Consider the following 18,029-nt stretch of genomic DNA (forward strand, 5'->3'; position numbering starts at 1 on the left):
CCTTTTGTCTGATTGGTTTAAAGAAGAATATTTTTTTTTACATTGAACGAACAATAAAACATGATTCTTTAGATTCTGAAAAGGCGAATTGAAGACTAAAACATGACAAAAAGCAAAACATAGCTCAAGATAATTTTGGAAATAGTTAGAAATGAAATCTATTCATTTTTTAATAATTATTGAAATAATGTAAAATGAAAGATTTAACCCATGTCAACTGCAGCACTGAAAAAAAACCATACATACAATTGTTGTGTTTGCCTTGAAAACCTAAGCATAACATACATAAAATATAACTGCTTACATTATAAATTTTACTTTTCCACCTGATTGGTAAATTAGCTTCTTGTATTGCATTTTTCACTTTAGTAACTTCAACACTACAACAAAGAAGCATATGATTACAGTCATATTCCTGTTGGTTGCTATATCATTATCATACAGGAATTTGTAATTCTTTTATGGAAGAAACAATAGTTAAACCACTTGTAACATTGTAGCAACATTTATTAAATGTTGATTAGTTTATTACTATTTCTTCCTGGTAAATTGAAGGAAATTGACATCTTTTTACATACAGAGGAATCATCAACATTTCTAACCATAACAACAACAGTTTACCCAACCATCAACATCCAACTTTGAAAGTCAAATAATGAAATTTTGGAATATAAAAAAGAAGATGTGGTATGATTGCCAATTGCAATGAGACAACTATACACAAAAGACCAAAAGGACACAGACATTAACAACTATAGGTCACCTTACGGCCTTCAACAAGCCATTTAAAACATGTTTCTTATGAAGTATGTTACTATTTACATAATTTTCAAGTGTCAAGTAAAATTTTCAAGTAAAATTAACAAAACTACAATTGATCAAACTAACATACTTTTAGAACCTGCAAATAAGTTACAAAGATATTTGAGTTTGAAAGAGGAAATTTTATGCACTTAATAATTTTTCTTTTATGTCATCATCACATTTAATATTGGGTACAATTTTTTTTAAAACTTTCATTCAGTTATGAATGAAATGACAATCAAAATACACTAATTCAAGCCTTTCAAAATTTCCGAATTTTATTGATAAATGAATACATGTAGGTATACTTTAGTGGAGAAAGGTTACTTGTGAGGTCATAAAAATATTGAAATATATGTACATGATCAAAATTGCCATTTCATTCATAGCTTTTGGTCAAACTATATATTCTTTTTTATATTATGTGTAACAAATTTACCCAAAATGATATCTTAACACATTATAACAACCTCGTTAAATGCTTTTTGTAGCAAATTGGGTAAAGCTGTAGCTCCTATTCAATTATTAATGACAGGATTGAAGAATTAGCCGTTTTTTGTAATAAATACCTTAATTTATTCGTTTCAGTGTATGTTCACTCGTGTTAATATGTCTTTTAATTAAGTTAAGACATTTCAATTGATATTTTATAGTGTGTCTTTCTATGTTGTGGTGTTACACTATTGTTTCAGATAAGTGTGAAGGTTTGGTACCATTAAAACGTTGTTTGCACCTGTCCTAAGTTAGGAATCTGATGTTCAGCAGTTGTTGTTTGTTTATGTGGTTTATAAGTGTTTCTCGTTTAACCTTTTTTAGATAGATTAGACCGTTGGTTTTCCAATTTGAATGGTTTTACACTAGTAATTTTTATAAATTGTGATTTGGATGGAGAGTTGTCTCATTGGCACTTAGACATACCACATCTTCTTATATTTTTTTACTCCCATGTGTAAAACAAAATTCATAAATAAAAATACTGAAAGACTTTATGTCTTATAAACATGTCATCTGCTGGATGTTATTTCAAAGATTAAAATACTTTTTGATTTTTGAATTCAAGAGGCCAAAACAATATTCTTATTATACCTTCTCCTTTATGACCAATTCAACTTTCAAATACTGTAAATTCAGAAATCATTGTGATGTTATTATTATAACTGCGAAAAAATGCAACAGGGTTATAATCACAGCAATTTAAATTTGCATTTTAATTTTTTTTCATATGAATTAAACAGGATTTTCCCCAATATCGCAAATATCAAAATTGCATTTTAGTCTAAATTGAAAAAATCACAATAATAAATGCACTCAATAGTTTCTGAATTCACAGTCCAACTTTTTTGTTCTGTTAAGTCAGTAGCTTGTACATGTTAGTACCTTGATTCAAGCATTACACGGTCTGTTGATGTTTCAGTCTTCAATAAAACTTCATATGCTGCTCGCAGCCCGACTCTTCTCCTCAAAAGACTAGCTTGCATTGAACTCTGAAGTAAAAAAAAACCATTTTCAACATTATCATTAAAAACATGTTTTAGTTTATTTTTCTTTTGAGATGTATATATTTTGTCTAATTTAGTTTTAACTGGTAAAGATACGAGAACTTTTTTGCATGTGTAGGTTTTCTGTTCAAAGTGTTGAAATATGATTAAGGGCTTCTTCAATTTGATTTATAACGCATCGAAAAGTTAGTCAGCAATTAAGCAGACCCTGAAGACACCTTTGACATATAGTGTCTGAATGAAAAAATTCCAATTTTCATAATTATATTCTCTGATAATCTGTTCTTTGAAAACTTTTCGCAACTCCATAGTTTTGTTTTATATCTTATGTTTAAAATCAGTCCAAATAGTAACACTCAATCAACTATAAACAAAGGCAAATTGTGCAATTCCATGGAAGAGATATTTTTTGTTTATAAATCATAAAAGTGTCCTATTTATGTCCATTAAGGATATTGACCATATCACCGATTGATATTCTAAGTTGGGTTGAGGTCTAAAATATAGTTAAACCCAGCAACATGTCCATGTTGATGTCCCAAGTCTTTAATATAATAAGTGTTTGTCTTTAGTTAGAACTTAGGGCTATTCCAGAAAAAAATTAGGGGGGGGGGGGGTGTTGTTGGAAGGCACATTATATTAATAATACATGGGTGATGGGTATCAGAGCAACTTTTCACACTATAATGCACTATTATTCTCAATTACAATTGTCTGGGTGGCGGGTGCTGACAAAAACTGCCTTCCAACCCCAATCCCCCCTCCATACATTTTTTTCTGGAATAGCCCTTATGTAATATACATGTTCTTTTATATAAAGAATTTGATCTGAAAGTGATCATGACATTTCACTTAATATTTCTATGAGCAAATATGAATTTCAATAACAAAAATTTGGCAAAGCTTTAAGAACAAAATATTGAAAATTTCTGAAACATGATTGATAAACAATTTATACTGAGCATATAACATGTATATACCTTAAAATATCCTCTGAATTGATTATATATCACAGCTAGGAACATATTCATAAAACAGTAGTTACCTGTAAAAGAAATAACGAATACATAATAAATGTAAAATTTCAAAATATATTACAGCAATCAATCTTTTAGCTTTTGATCATGACGTTGTCTTTTTCATTGGGCTTATGATTTTTCATTATCCCGTTGATATCTTCTCAAACATTTTAAAAAAGTTAACCATTAGCTAGAATATGGGAAAATTGAAAAATGTTAAAAATAAATTGCAGAAAAGTTGACTAGAAGGAGTTAAACTTGAAATAAAATTGGTTTTTAAGTTCACAGTATACTTACCAATAACCATAAAAACAATAAAATACACAGAGAAAAGTCTGTTTTCTTGATAGGCAGGCATCATCACTGAAATTAAGAATAGTGTACATAGTAACATTTGTTTACTCGTGAAATATTTTACTAAAAACATTGCATTAATTTCTTAACATTTCTCATTCCAAAATTAGTATACTAAGATACTAAAATTCTCCTCTGCCCATTACAGTTTTGCCAAAGTGCATACCAACTGAATGATCTTGTAAAAATTGTAGTACTTTTCAAATCGAAGGAAGGCTTCAATTCGTGCCCTATGGAACATATGGTGCTAACAAGAGTTGTCAGTTGTATTTTACAAATCAGAATATTAACTTCCCAATGAAATAATTAAAAAAATCAAGCATATTCTTATCAGAATATATATCTTAATTCTTGTAAACCAAATTACAATGGTACAGAGACCTATACAAATAAATTAACTCAGTATAAATTTCAAATACAAATGTAAAGCAGAGACAGAAAGTGATTAACCAGGAGATTCTAGGCATTTAATAATAATTCTTATAAACTTGCACAGATTGCTTAGTTCAGACAGGTTGCTACTATTCATTAGACCTTGAAATTTTAAAAATATTTGGTCTGTTTATAAAATGATGCTTTAGTAGCAATTGTCTACTATCGTCTATTGCTGAGCATTCTAAAATATAATTGAACTCGTCACCAATATCAACGGAATTGCACAAAGTACAAATACGATTTTCTCTCTGAATGTTTTGCCATCTACCAATTTCGATAGGAATTTTTGTGTTCAAAGTTCTAAATCTACAAAAAGAAGCAATATTTTTGACATCTAAAATATAAAAGTAGATTTCTAAATTCATACTATTTTTTAATAATTTATAATTTAGAGTTTTTGGAGAATTCTGTACAGTAGCATACCATGTCTGTCTGAACTGGTCAGTTAATCTTAATTTAACAGTATCATACAACCAGTTTTTACTTATGAAATATTTAGTGTTCCATATATTTGATAGCCCACAATTATCAAGCACAGATTTTACATTCTTACACCAAGCTATATTTCCATTATAACTACCAGTAACAAGATTGTATAGAATAACAGGAAGCTTCTTATTTTCTCCAGTTACAAGCTTTTCCCAATAATTAATAGTACGTAATTTAATAAAAATATCGAGTGGGAATCGGCCAAGTTCTCCATATATCATATAATCAGGCGTGGATATCTGAAGTGTCCTTAATTTAATGGGATATTCATGTACATTGGTTTTCCCCCCGACATGTTATCAAAATAGACAAATGGGGAGGTTTGTCCATACATAAAATTTTAAGCCAAAAAAACATGTATATTTGTAACAAATAAGGCTATCTGATAATTATGTACTGTGTGGTATATGTTTAAGTTTTTCTTTGTTTATACATCTTTTTGTTTGTAGGAAAAAGGTCACCATAGTTGCTGTGATATATTGAACTGTCCACTACTTTAGAAAGCATATGTTATTCTTTTGAAATACTTGTATAATATGATGTAGAACAAGAATGTGTCCAAAGTACACGGATGCCCCACTCGCACTATCATTTTCCATGTTTAATGGACCACGAAATTGGATAAAAAATATAATTAGGCATTAAAATTAGAAAGATAATATCATAGGGAACATGTGTACTAAGTTTCAAGTTGATTGGACTTCAACTTCATCAAAAACTACCTTGACCAAAAACTTTAACCTGAAACATGCACTTTCATTTTCTATGTTCAGTGGACCGTGAAATTGGGGTCAAAAGTTTAATTTGTCTTTAAAATTAGAAAGATCATATCATAAGGAACATGTGTACTAAGTTTCAAGTTGATTGGACTTAAACTTAATCAAAAACTACCTTGACCAAAAACTTTAACCTGAAACATGCACTTTCATTTTCTATGTTCAGTGGACCGTGAAATTGGGGTCAAAAGTTTAATTTGGCTTTAAAATTAGAAAGATCATATCATAAGGAACATGTGTACTAAGTTTCAAGTTGATTGGACTTCAACTTCATCAAAAACTACCTTGACCAAAAACTTTAACCTGAAGCGGGACAGACGGACGAACGAACAGACGGACGGACGAACGAACGGACGAACAAACGGACGGACGAACGGACGCACAGACCAGAAAACATAATGCCCCTCTACTATCGTAGGTGGGGCATAACAAGAATGTGTCCAAAGTACACGGATGCCCCACTCGCACTATCATTTTCCATGTTTAATGGACCACGAAATTGGATAAACAAGAATGTGTCCACAGTACACGGATGCCCCACTCGCACTATCATTTTCTATGTTTAAAGGACTGTGAAATTGGACTAAATTCTCTAATTTGGCATTAAAATTAGAATGATCTTATCAAAGGGAACATGTATACTAAGTTTCAAGTTGATTGGACTTCTACTTTATCAAAAACTACCTTGACCAAAAACTTTAACCTGAAATTTGCACTATCATTTTCTATGTTCAGTGAACCGTAAAATTGGGGTCAAAACTCTAATTTGGCATTTAAATTAGAAAGATCATATCATAGGGCACATGTATACTAAGTTTCAAGTTGATTGGACTTCAACTTCATCATAAACTACCTTGACCAAAAACTTTAACCTGAAGACAAAAACTTTAACCTGAAATTTGCACTATCATTTTCTATGTTCAGTGAACCGTAAAATTGGGGTCAAAACTCTAATTTGGCATTTAAATTAGAAAGATCATATCATAGGGCACATGTATACTAAGTTTCAAGTTGATTGGACTTCAACTTCATCAAAAACTACCTTGACCAAAAACTTTAACCTGAAGCCAAAAACTTTAACCTGAAATTTGCACTATCATTTTCTATGTTCAGTGAACCGTAAAATTGGGGTCAAAACTCTAATTTGGCATTTAAATTAGAAAGATCATATCATAGGGCACATGTATACTAAGTTTCAAGTTGATTGGACTTCAACTTCATCAAAAACTACCTTGACCAAAAACTTTAACCTGAAGCCAAAAACTTTAACCTGAAATTTGCACTATCATTTTCTATGTTCAGTGAACCGTAAAAGTGGGGTCAAAACTCTAATTTGGCATTTAAATTAGAAAGATCATATCATAGGGCACATGTATACTAAGTTTCAAGTTGATTGGACTTCAACTTCATCAAAAACTACCTTGACCAAAAACTTTAACCTGAAGCGGGACAGACGGACAAACGAACGAACGAACAGACGGACGGACGAACGAACGAACGGACGCACAGACCAGAAAACATAATGCCCCTCTACTATCGTAGGTGGGGCATAAAAATATAATTAGGCATTAAAATTAGAAAGATAATATCATAGGGAACATGTGTACTAAGTTTCAAGTTGATTGGACTTCAACTTCATCAAAAACTACCTTGACCAACAACTTTAACCTGAAACATGTACTTTCATTTTCTATGTTCAGTGGACCGTGAAATTGGGGTCAAAAGTTTAATTTGTCTTTAAAATTAGAAAGATCATATCATAAGGAACATGTGTACTAAGTTTCAAGTTGATTGGACTTAAACTTAATCAAAAACTACCTTGACCAAAAACTTTAACCTGAAACATGCACTTTCATTTTCTATGTTCAGTGGACCGTGAAATTGGGGTCAAAAGTTTAATTTGGCTTTAAAATTAGAAAGATCATATCATAAGGAACATGTGTACTAAGTTTCAAGTTGATTGGACTTCAACTTCATCAAAAACTACCTTGACCAAAAACTTTAACCTGAAGCGGGACAGACGGACGAACGAACAGACGGACGGACGAACGAACGGACGAACAAACGGACGGACGAACGGACGCACAGACCAGAAAACATAATGCCCCTCTACTATTGTAGGTGGGGCATAACAAGAATGTGTCCAAAGTACACGGATGCCCCACTCGCACTATCATTTTCCATGTTTAATGGACCACGAAATTGGATAAAAAATATAATTAGGCATTAAAATTAGAAAGATAATATCATAGGGAACATGTGTACTAAGTTTCAAGTTGATTGGACTTCAACTTCATCAAAAACTACCTTGACCAACAACTTTAACCTGAAACATGTACTTTCATTTTCTATGTTCAGTGGACCGTGAAATTGGGGTCAAAAGTTTAATTTGTCTTTAAAATTAGAAAGATCATATCATAAGGAACATGTGTACTAAGTTTCAAGTTGATTGGACTTAAACTTAATCAAAAACTACCTTGACCAAAAACTTTAACCTGAAACATGCACTTTCATTTTCTATGTTCAGTGGACCGTGAAATTGGGGTCAAAAGTTTAATTTGGCTTTAAAATTAGAAAGATCATATCATAAGGAACATGTGTACTAAGTTTCAAGTTGATTGGACTTCAACTTCATCAAAAACTACCTTGACCAAAAACTTTAACCTGAAGCGGGACAGATGGACGAACGAACAGACGAACGAAACGGACGGACGAACGAACGGACGCACAGACCAGAAAACATAATGCCCCTCTACTATCGTAGGTGGGGCATAAAAATGTGCACAGCCTTGTCGCTTAATCTCAGGATAGTAGTTGAATTGGCAATCTAACAACATCTTCTAATTTTTCGAATAAAAAGAAAACATTACATTTTCTAATGCAGCAGCAATCATCTTTATTTTTTTTCCATATAACCTACCATCAGGATTGTTGGCAGTAGTTAGTAGCACCAAGAGGCTCATGAAGGATTCCAGCAATGTCTTAAAATACTCATCCCCTTCTTCTGTCTGTTTAAAAATAAAAATACTTTACTTTACAGGTACATACAATACTCAGTCCATCAGTGGGCGGAGCTTTAAAGCGATATCTGTATAGTATACAGATACAGCATAGCGATATCTGTAGGGCTGTATATGTATAGTAGAACACCAAATTGCAGGATAAAGTCTTATAAACCCAAAAATCAGGTTAAGAAAAAAAGTTTAATTCTAGAAATTTTTGACTCCTCAGAGGTGTACATCCTTAACTCTCTAATTTCCAATTATAGAAATGTCACTTCATAAGTTCATAGTATATGAGGTCTGACAAACATCTAACAAAATTTTTAATTTAAGTTTCATCTCTACTGTGGATTCATAATTAATCTTTGGATACACATTTTTCGTGGATTTCGTGGGTACAAGTTAACCAAGAAATTAAATAATCAAGGTATGACATATCTGATATAAGCTTATATGCAGTCTTGGGTAAAAGCACACAATCAAAGATCCAAAAACATGCAAGCTTTCCCTAATCCAAGAAAATTGGTACCCATGAAAATCAATGAATCTACATTATCATATTCCAAATACATACTGTGACAAGGTTGGCTTTGTTTACTGAACTTTTGTACAATTTGTTTATATGTATCTAGTTGCATTTGGCAACAACCCTACACCTTTAAAACCTAAAAATATGACAATGATTATATTTTCAATAGACAACTTTCAAGTTCAATGCATTTCCGTCAAAAATTTTGGTTTTAGTAAACATCATTTGTGCATTTAGAGGCATCATCACTTCCGCTCCAAGGTGAGCAAGTCGTTGGAAAACTATGATGCCAAATTGCACTTCTCATAATTGACTATCAGCCTTGCTATCATTATAAAAGAATTGTGATTAAGTATATACGGAACAAACATTAGTTCTAGTTTATCCTGCACAATGATGATCACTAAGACGCTTGATGAACGTAAATAGTGCAGGGATACAGGCATTATGACGTCATAAAGGTGTGCATAATTGATGACTTTTTTCTAGTGAAGGACAATTTCCTAATGGCAATGCGGCCTATTCTTTAAGAACCTACTGTAGTACTGTCAGAAGAGGTAGCAGTTAGAATAACCAGTAATTCCCAGTTACTTACCACATTACTATCTGTAGAAGAATTACTACTGGCATTACCATTGATAAAGTGAGTTGTTCTGTTGTGCATTGGAATAAATGACTGTAAGAGAAATTAAATTAGTGTAAGTAATTATTCAAAATTATACTATTCTTGGGTTTGTAATAACATGAGCAACAGGACGGGTGCCACATGTGGAGCAGGATCTGCTTACCCTTCCAGAGCACATGATATCACCCCAGTTTTTGTTTTTCTGTTTGTCTTTTTGCTGCTCACAAGGAAACCAAGTGTTCCAAATGGTGAAGTTGAAATCTTCCCATCGTAAATTTTACGGACGCCATCACAAGTTGGTAGACCGTTATGGAATAACTATTTCACAAATCATATTGGATATGTTCCTTACACCGTAACTACAATCCCCTTCCCTTTGATGAATGTGACCTACCGAATTAGACTATTTACCGGAATTTATTATCACATAAGCAACACGACAGGTGCCACATGTGGAGCAGGATCTGCTTACCCTCCCAGAGCACATGATATCACCCCCAGTTTTTGTTTTTCTGTTTGTCTTTTTGTTTTTTAGCCATGGGGTTGTTAGTTTATTTTTGATCTGAGTTTGAATGTCCCTCTGGTATCTTTTGCCCGGTTTCATTTGTCTTATAAAAGCTTGCATCACTTTTTATCATGTTTATAGAAATTTAAATTTATATTTTCAACTACCTGCCTTCTCTAAAAAAAACTTATTCTTTGTAACAATATAATTTATATGTAAATTGAATGTCTTCTTGATTGATTACTTTTTGTAATTGCCCACTGTTAATAGCTTTCTCGGTTACACATGTATGTTATTTTTCAATGCTTTATTGCCAATTGCTATTAAGACTTTGTATTACCATTAAGTCCTGCAAACAGCTGCTAACATAGAGATAAAACAATCTTTTCAATCCATTATCTGAAGGATTGAAGGCAATTTTATTGTTCTTGCGCAAAATTGAAAATATCATTACACCATTGTTTTGATAAATATGGTTAAATATGTTATTAGTTAATCACTTCCTTTTGGTGAAGCCTTTGAATATTACCCAGAATGCATTAGTTTCTGAAATGTTAAATTATGAAATGCTACAGATGACTATGTGCAACAAACTAATTATAACTTAAGTAAAAAAAAAAGAATTTTTTTCTTATTTTCTAATTGTATATCTTTCTCATTTTTATCTTTCAGGTAAATGTCATACTTGTACTATTCTTATTTCTTGATTCTACCAAAAGCAGTAAGTACTTTAAAAGCTCAAAAGATTTTTAAGAAGTAAAATTTTCAGTTTTTTTAGTTCAGAAAAATTTCTTGATACAGAACAGGAGAGTCATGGTGAAGTGGTTAGAGCATCGGACTACTTACACAAAGGTTCCTGATTCAATCCCAGTTCTGGGAAAAAAAATTAGGGACTGAATTACAGCTCTCCCTTAACACCATTTTGCAAGTATGGTCTTGAGAAACAAGAAGGGGACGATAAATGGCTGACCTGTGTTCAGAGAGAGACATATTTCTTGCACGTAAAAGACACCCTTGTAGATTTCGAAAAAGAGCAGGCTAATGCTGCTACAAGGAGTCACTTGCACCCGCAAAGTCGAAAGGGATTAATATAAGTTGCAATTACTTGCTTCACAATCCACTATAAATAAATATATTTAAACTAAACAGAACATTTGCAGGTTATTATAAAATGAACAGCAGATTGGCGGCACATGCTTCATGAAAATAGTTACCTGAGGTTTGGGAAATAACAGCATTCCCAGCAAGGTAAAAATATAGAGATGTATAAATAAAAGTAGTAAAATTCTGAAAAGAAAAAGTATAATGATATTAATTATTTTTGTAAAAGATATGATAATTAATACATGGCCTAATAATAACATAAAATATAACCAGTATTCTCCCTAGGTCCTTAAAGGGCTTAATTGACTGGATAGGTTGTGTGAACATTAAGATAACATTGTAAATTTTGACAAAATAATTCGCCTTTTCAGCATCTAAAGGACTGTGGGTAAATTCATTGCTCGTACCCCAAAATGAAAGTAACATTGCATCATTGGTTGAATTTCCATTGTTTATGACATTTTTAACCAATCACAACGTTTTGGTGTACACTTTAGAAAATATTACCCATGATGCATTAGATTCTGAAACGGTGAATTGTAGGAGGCATTTCCTTATGTCATAATAATAAATTTCACATTTTTTATCAACAGTCGCTTCATAAACACAAACAAAAAATTCAAAATTCACACTACTTGTTGACTTTATTTTCACTAAAGATATGAATAAGAATATGTAGAGTAATGTCTTACGTTATAACTTCTGGCAGAGTTTTCTGTACACATTTTACAGTTTTCTTCATAAGCTGAGAATTACTAATGATAAAAACTGGTCTGAGAATTCTTCTGTATCTGACAATCTGAAATATTATAGACATACCGGGTAAGTCATTTCCTGCAATTCAGTTTAATACATAAATTATCAATGAACTTTAAACATGACTTATAACCAGTCAATACAGATTTGGTAGAAACATTTACTTACAAGTAAATTACCAAAAGGCAAACATTGGTCATATCTAAATAAGGAAAAAATATATATTCAGCAGATTTTTCAAAAAATTTGGCTCATGTAAAACATGCTTACACCATACAACTCAACTTTTTCAAGTTCCTTACCAAATATAAAAGTGTTCCCTTATTCTATGAAGTGGCCCTTCTTATTAGAGCAAGAGAGTTAATAAGTTACCTCTTTACAAGAAAATCCTATAGTTATAAACCAGTCTATCAAAGATAAAATTAGTATAATGCTGGAAGCCCATAACCATTTCTTCTTTATAAACTCTGATCTGCCTATCAATTTATACTGAAACATAAAGAAAACCATCATTTAAATGACAGGTATCAAACAAACATTTTTCATATATTTCTATTCATTTTAAGTAAAACATATAGAAAATAAAGTAATATTTTCAATTCATACATGTAATATGACAAAAATGTATGAACTTTTTATCAATAAATGATGTGGCACAGTATGTCACAAGATGTTCTCTTTTTACACTGATTATTTTCATAGAAGACTAGGACATACTGGATGAGGCTCTTTTCTCAAAATGCTGAATTTCTGTCTATAAATTTGAAATTTTTGGAAAGGCAAAATTGTTAACTTTTAAATATTTTTGGAAAAAAGAACTTACAGAAAACATCTTTGAAGCTTATTTTCCTTTTTCTACATTTCATCATTATAAATATTTTATTCTGCTGTTCAAATAATTAGTTTTTAAAGTGCTAGGTTATTCTTTTCAATATCTTTTCTTAAAACAATTAGCTTCACCAAAACATATTTGTCTGTACATATCAAGTTGTTTCATGTGTGGTACTGTTTTGTTTTTGTTTTATTGAGAAAGACTTTTAAAAAGGCTGCTGATAATTAATGCTGAAAGATGAACAACTAGAATCTCAGCAAGTTTCAGACTACATATTTATATTTCTCAAGCCCTTTAACAAAGTTGAACATGTGGTTCAAAAGATAATACAGGACACAACAGATTTGGCCAAAATCAGTCTAAAACTATACTCAATACTCATGGACAAAATAGAGCTTGAAACAACAATTCCGATATTTTGATTATTCGATAAAACTTTTGAGCCGATTATCTCACTTAGACTTTTATATCAACCAAACAAAAGACTGGAATTGGTGCTTCTAGCACAAATTTTGAACTTTTAATACTGAGTGATTTTTTTTTATTTTTTTTTTTATTTTTTTTTTTACCAAGAGTCAGTTTTTTGTACTCATACTCCTAAATCAACCAATCAAAATGTTGGATTTCATGTTTCGAGCATGATTTTTGTGCTCCGAGCACTGAGCAAGGTTTAAAGACTTGAACCCCAGGTCTTTGAAGCTCATATTATTCAGCATTTATCTGCAATGTGTGTTTGTTTTATAATTAGAATTGCTTGTCTAATTTACCTTTAAAATAAGATCTGCTGCTATAAGTAAAAAACATATCATTTCTATTCCCTCTGTTATCCCACATGGTACTGCTATCCTGTTTCCTCTGTGTCGTATGTCTGATGTCCATGTCAATGAAGACGGGTATTCAAAGAATGCCAAAATGTGAAGAACAAATACAACAAAATAGAAACTCCTAAAAATGCATTAACAATTCTAAATATATATTAACTCTTGTTCTTTGTTCTTGGAAACTTACTAAATCTATAATGTGAAAGACAAATGCATAATTTGGCCTACAGAACTGTTAAAATATTTTTAATGTTTGCCTAAAAAATTTCCGTATTGTATTTACATGATTTATGTTTAATGTTCTTTTTTTTTACTGCTGTCATTAAATTTCTATGATTGTAATGTTTTATAATTCAAGCATACATGGGCCTCCACAGTGTGACTACTTGTCTCAACGCTCTAAACTACTGTAAATTCAGAAATTATTGCGTAAATTTATTATTGCAATTTTGTCATTCTGGACTTAAATGCAATTTTAATTTTAACGATTTAGATAAAAATCCTGTTTAATTCATATAAATTTTTTCAAAATGCAAGTTTAAATTATTGCGTTTACAACTCTGTCGCATTTTTCGCAATAATAAAAACCTGGCAATTATTTGTGAATTTACAGTATGTCAGCTATGTAACGTTATCATTAACTGTTGAGATCATTTGTTGATTTTTTCATTGTATTATATATGAAGACTAGTACATTATAAAAAGTTTGTCTATTTAAACCTTGCTCTTTGGTGTAAGTGCTTGCTCGTCATTGATCATGTTGATATTAAATGAAGTATGATGTTTGCTCAAGTTGTTTATTGTCATGTGAATATTTTGCTGATTCTTTTTTATTATTATTATTAATTCTGCATGTGAATTTTATCAATTCTTTTCAATTCCCTTTGGCAAAGTGCTTGTGGTTAAAAAAATGCTGTTTTTTACAGTTTGTTCTTATGTTGGGCTGTTTCACCACAATCCAAGGTTAGAGGGATGGTTGACTGCTCCCAAACATGTTTAACAGTATCATGAATATCCCATTTTTTTTATGTGCCTGTCTCAATTCAGGAGCATGTAATTTTGTGGTTTGGTTTAGTTCATGTCTGTTATATTTTGTTGTTGTAAATAGCATTGTTTTAAATAAGGCTGGTTTTTTTTTTAAGTTTGTTTAAATTTATATTTTTACAGTCATGGCCTTGTATAGCTAACTATACTGTATGGGTATTTATCATTGTTCAAGGCTGCAGGGTGACCTAAAATTGATTATATCCATGTCATTTGAACTCTGGTGGAAAGTCGTCTCAGTGACATTCATACCCCATCTCCTGATTTAAAAAAAAACCATCAAACTATACCTACACTCTGACAGGTTGTGAATGATACCATCTATACCATAATAAAGTATTTTTGTCTAGTTTATGACTTATGTCTCTGTACTGAAAAAAACAATTTTTTTTTAATATCAATTATCCTGAACAGATACATTTTTGAATGCTAAATAATTACATTAGATGTATGCTTCATTATTATAAGTTATTGCGTGCCATTTTTCATTTCAAATTAATTGCATGAATTCAAACATACATGATGACACACATTTCCACAATAAAGTGCACAGATAAATAAAAGAAAAACTTGATATGTATCTTGTTTTCATGATCATAGCAAAAAAATGTAATTATAAGTATTGAATCCTTTTTTTAGTAATTTCATAGGGTTGTAAAAGCCATGACTGTGCATATATTTTTAGAATGAAGCACTTCCCTGCTTCATACAAAATGTACTTGGTCAATGGTTTTACACCCCAATAAATTTTTTAAAAGAAGCATTCAATTCCTAGATAAATATTATAGAGGGGCCTTGATGGTTTATTTGCGTTCTTCGTGATTCACGCATTTTCGCTATCGTGATCCGTTTTTCTGCAGATTTTTTTTTTTATATTTTCGTGATCCGTGATCATGAAAATTTATCTGCTGAGAATCGTGATTGACAAAAAAATCAACTCGTGATTAGTGATGATTAAATGTAGTACATGTACTGCAAGGATCATGAGGACTAACCCTCAAGGACGGAGATCAAGGAATACATCTTAATTAATATTATAAAATTTATTTACAATTAAAAAGCTGTGGAGATATGATGCAAAGATCTCTACTCTCTAGTCTTAAAAAAAACAAATCTTAAACAGTGTATCTCAAACTCTGTCTGACCAACAAAATGTCAGACAAAAAATCAATCGGACTGACAGAACTTTTAAGACTTTTTGGTTGAATATATAGTAGAAAAGGTCAAATTTCTCTTTCGGTCAGACAAACCCTAAAACAGTTTGGCACAGACTGCTCAAAATAGAAATATGGCTAGAAAACAAGCTTGTTTTTCAAGATTCAATGAGTGACGGGAATAACCTTATACATGTTATTCTTTAGTGTTATTAATTTTTTTAATTAAAGTAAACATGAGTATTCGAGGGACCCCTCCCCTGTATAACTGTTTAATTAATGAAATACCTTGGCAGCATCTTCTATAAATACAACAGCACACAGCAAATCAATATCATTATCTGTAAAATATAAATGTAAATGTTCAAATTATTACTGTACATACATGTATATGAATAAAACCATGATATGTTCTAGGTAAATGAGATTTACATTAAATTCAATGAGCTTGATGAGACAGCTACACAAAAACATTGTCACATATAAGAAGACATATTATGATCAATGACACAAATGAGAAAACTATCCACCAGAGCACCTCACCTCATTGATTTGTATTCACCGTAAACATGTAAATATATTTAACTACCAAGAAAGTTGAAAAACGAAAAAGAGGTTTCATCATTGCAATATTGTTCATGTTGATGGGTTTTCAAGCCCATAAAAGAGGGGTGAAAGATACCAGAGGGACAGTCAAACTAATAAATAAAAAATAAACTGACAATGCCATGGCTAAAATGAAAAAGACAAACAGACAAACAAAAGTACACATGACACAACATAGAAAACTAAAGAATAAGCAACAGAAACCACACCAAACACTGGGGGTGATCTCAGATGCTCTGTAAGGGTTACTGTTAAGCAGATCCTGCTCTTGAAGGGTAAGCAGATCCTGCTCCAAATGTGGCACCCGTCATGTACAAATGTAAACTGGACCCCTGTTGTGTTCACCTACATGTATCCCTACACTGACAACAGGTATGGCCTAAATCCATGGTCAGAATTCTGACCACGGGATTTAATAATTCAACGAGACTAGTGCATCATTTGCTATGTTTAAAATGTATTATACCGATAGGAAATCAAACGAGAAATTAGCACATTTATAACCCTACTAAAGATGCCGGCTCATTTTGTCAAAAAGATAATAACACGCTCACTGGTCATTTATCTGCGCTTCCACCATGGGGTTAATTAACAGATACTTGTTAATTTTGCGGCATCACAGTATTAAGAATTGAAGTCAATTTCCTATCACGATAATTGGTCTATTTTATTAGGAAATCGTTATATCTGTAAGACTCGTCCAATTAATGCCAATGTTACAATGGCTCCAACCCATTCCTTCGATGCGAAGCTATAGATGGAACGGCCACGGCAGACCAGTTTACCCGTCATGTTGCCCATGTCATAACATACAGACCTAAATAGGCCTTTCTTTCTTTCTTTATATTATATGCTCCATACATACATGTATGCATGTAAGTCATGTAAGTATTTTATTTAAAAAATATAAGATAAATATAACTTTAAAGGATACTGAATTAACAAGATACTGATTTGACTAGATGCTGAATTGACCATAATGAGTGCCTATCTGACCAGGTGCCAACCTAGGCAGCAGTTGTTCAAGTGTTAGGATAAGCTTCCTTCCAGAGCACAGACATCACCCCATGGTTTTGGAGGAGTCTTTAAGTTTCATATTGTATTTCGTTTACTGTTTGTCTTATGGTCATTTTTTTTCAATTTTGGCCATGGTATTGTCAAATTGATTACTGTTGAGTGTTGTATAGATATATATACTGTTCCCAGATTACCACTTATGCAGAGTTTGATAATCCTTTCGGCATTTTTATATCTCTTTCACATGTTCTCAGGTCAACGGAACAGTTATTAGAAATCTAAACCAGATGCAAATTAAATACACTTGTAACAACCAAAAAAACGTCGATATTAATGAAAAACAGAAATTATGTGTTGAATGACAGTTTTTATTTCACCTTCGTTTATGTTAATTTCTTGAATTAAACCTGCAGTAGTTTGCTCGGGGACTACTCTTTCGTGTTTATAACAGTCATCTTTAGTATTATTATCCTCCATGATCAGTTATTTAAAATCATTTTTGTGGAGAAGAGTAATAAAACATCATAAAAAAATAAAATAAATTGCCGGAAACACCCAAAACTACTGTAAACAATTTCTATTGGCTGGTGACGGCTGTGTGCAAATCTCGGAAAATAACAAAATTGGGAGAATACAGATTCAAATAACAGTTTGAACA

At 31.7% G+C, this 18,029-nt stretch overlaps 1 protein-coding gene across 2 annotated transcripts in view; it reads right to left on the bottom strand.

Moving 5' to 3' along the window:
* The window catches only part of LOC139491399 (two pore channel protein 2-like), a 34,463-nt gene extending 16,520 nt beyond the window's left edge, over positions 1 to 17,943 (bottom strand). For both annotated transcript variants that reach the window (XR_011656535.1, XM_071279070.1), the window contains exons 1-13: positions 17,749 to 17,943; positions 16,037 to 16,089; positions 14,889 to 14,965; positions 13,497 to 13,674; positions 12,270 to 12,386; positions 11,834 to 11,940; positions 11,252 to 11,324; positions 9,503 to 9,583; positions 8,297 to 8,384; positions 3,620 to 3,685; positions 3,284 to 3,348; positions 2,182 to 2,288; positions 305 to 380 (exon numbers count right to left, since the gene is read on the bottom strand). Coding sequence is in view for 1 of the 2 variants with exons in the window: in XM_071279070.1 (XP_071135171.1) it covers positions 305 to 380; positions 2,182 to 2,288; positions 3,284 to 3,348; positions 3,620 to 3,685; positions 8,297 to 8,384; positions 9,503 to 9,583; positions 11,252 to 11,324; positions 11,834 to 11,940; positions 12,270 to 12,386; positions 13,497 to 13,674; positions 14,889 to 14,965; positions 16,037 to 16,089; positions 17,749 to 17,848 (1,188 nt within the window). In the remaining variant the exon portion in view is untranslated. The remainder of the gene's footprint in view (positions 1 to 304; positions 381 to 2,181; positions 2,289 to 3,283; positions 3,349 to 3,619; positions 3,686 to 8,296; positions 8,385 to 9,502; positions 9,584 to 11,251; positions 11,325 to 11,833; positions 11,941 to 12,269; positions 12,387 to 13,496; positions 13,675 to 14,888; positions 14,966 to 16,036; positions 16,090 to 17,748) is intronic.
* Positions 17,944 to 18,029: the final 86 nt, after the last annotated feature.

The sequence above is a fragment of the Mytilus edulis genome, chromosome 10, assembly GCF_963676685.1.
Source record: "Mytilus edulis chromosome 10, xbMytEdul2.2, whole genome shotgun sequence".
NCBI lineage: Eukaryota > Metazoa > Mollusca > Bivalvia > Mytilida > Mytilidae > Mytilus > Mytilus edulis.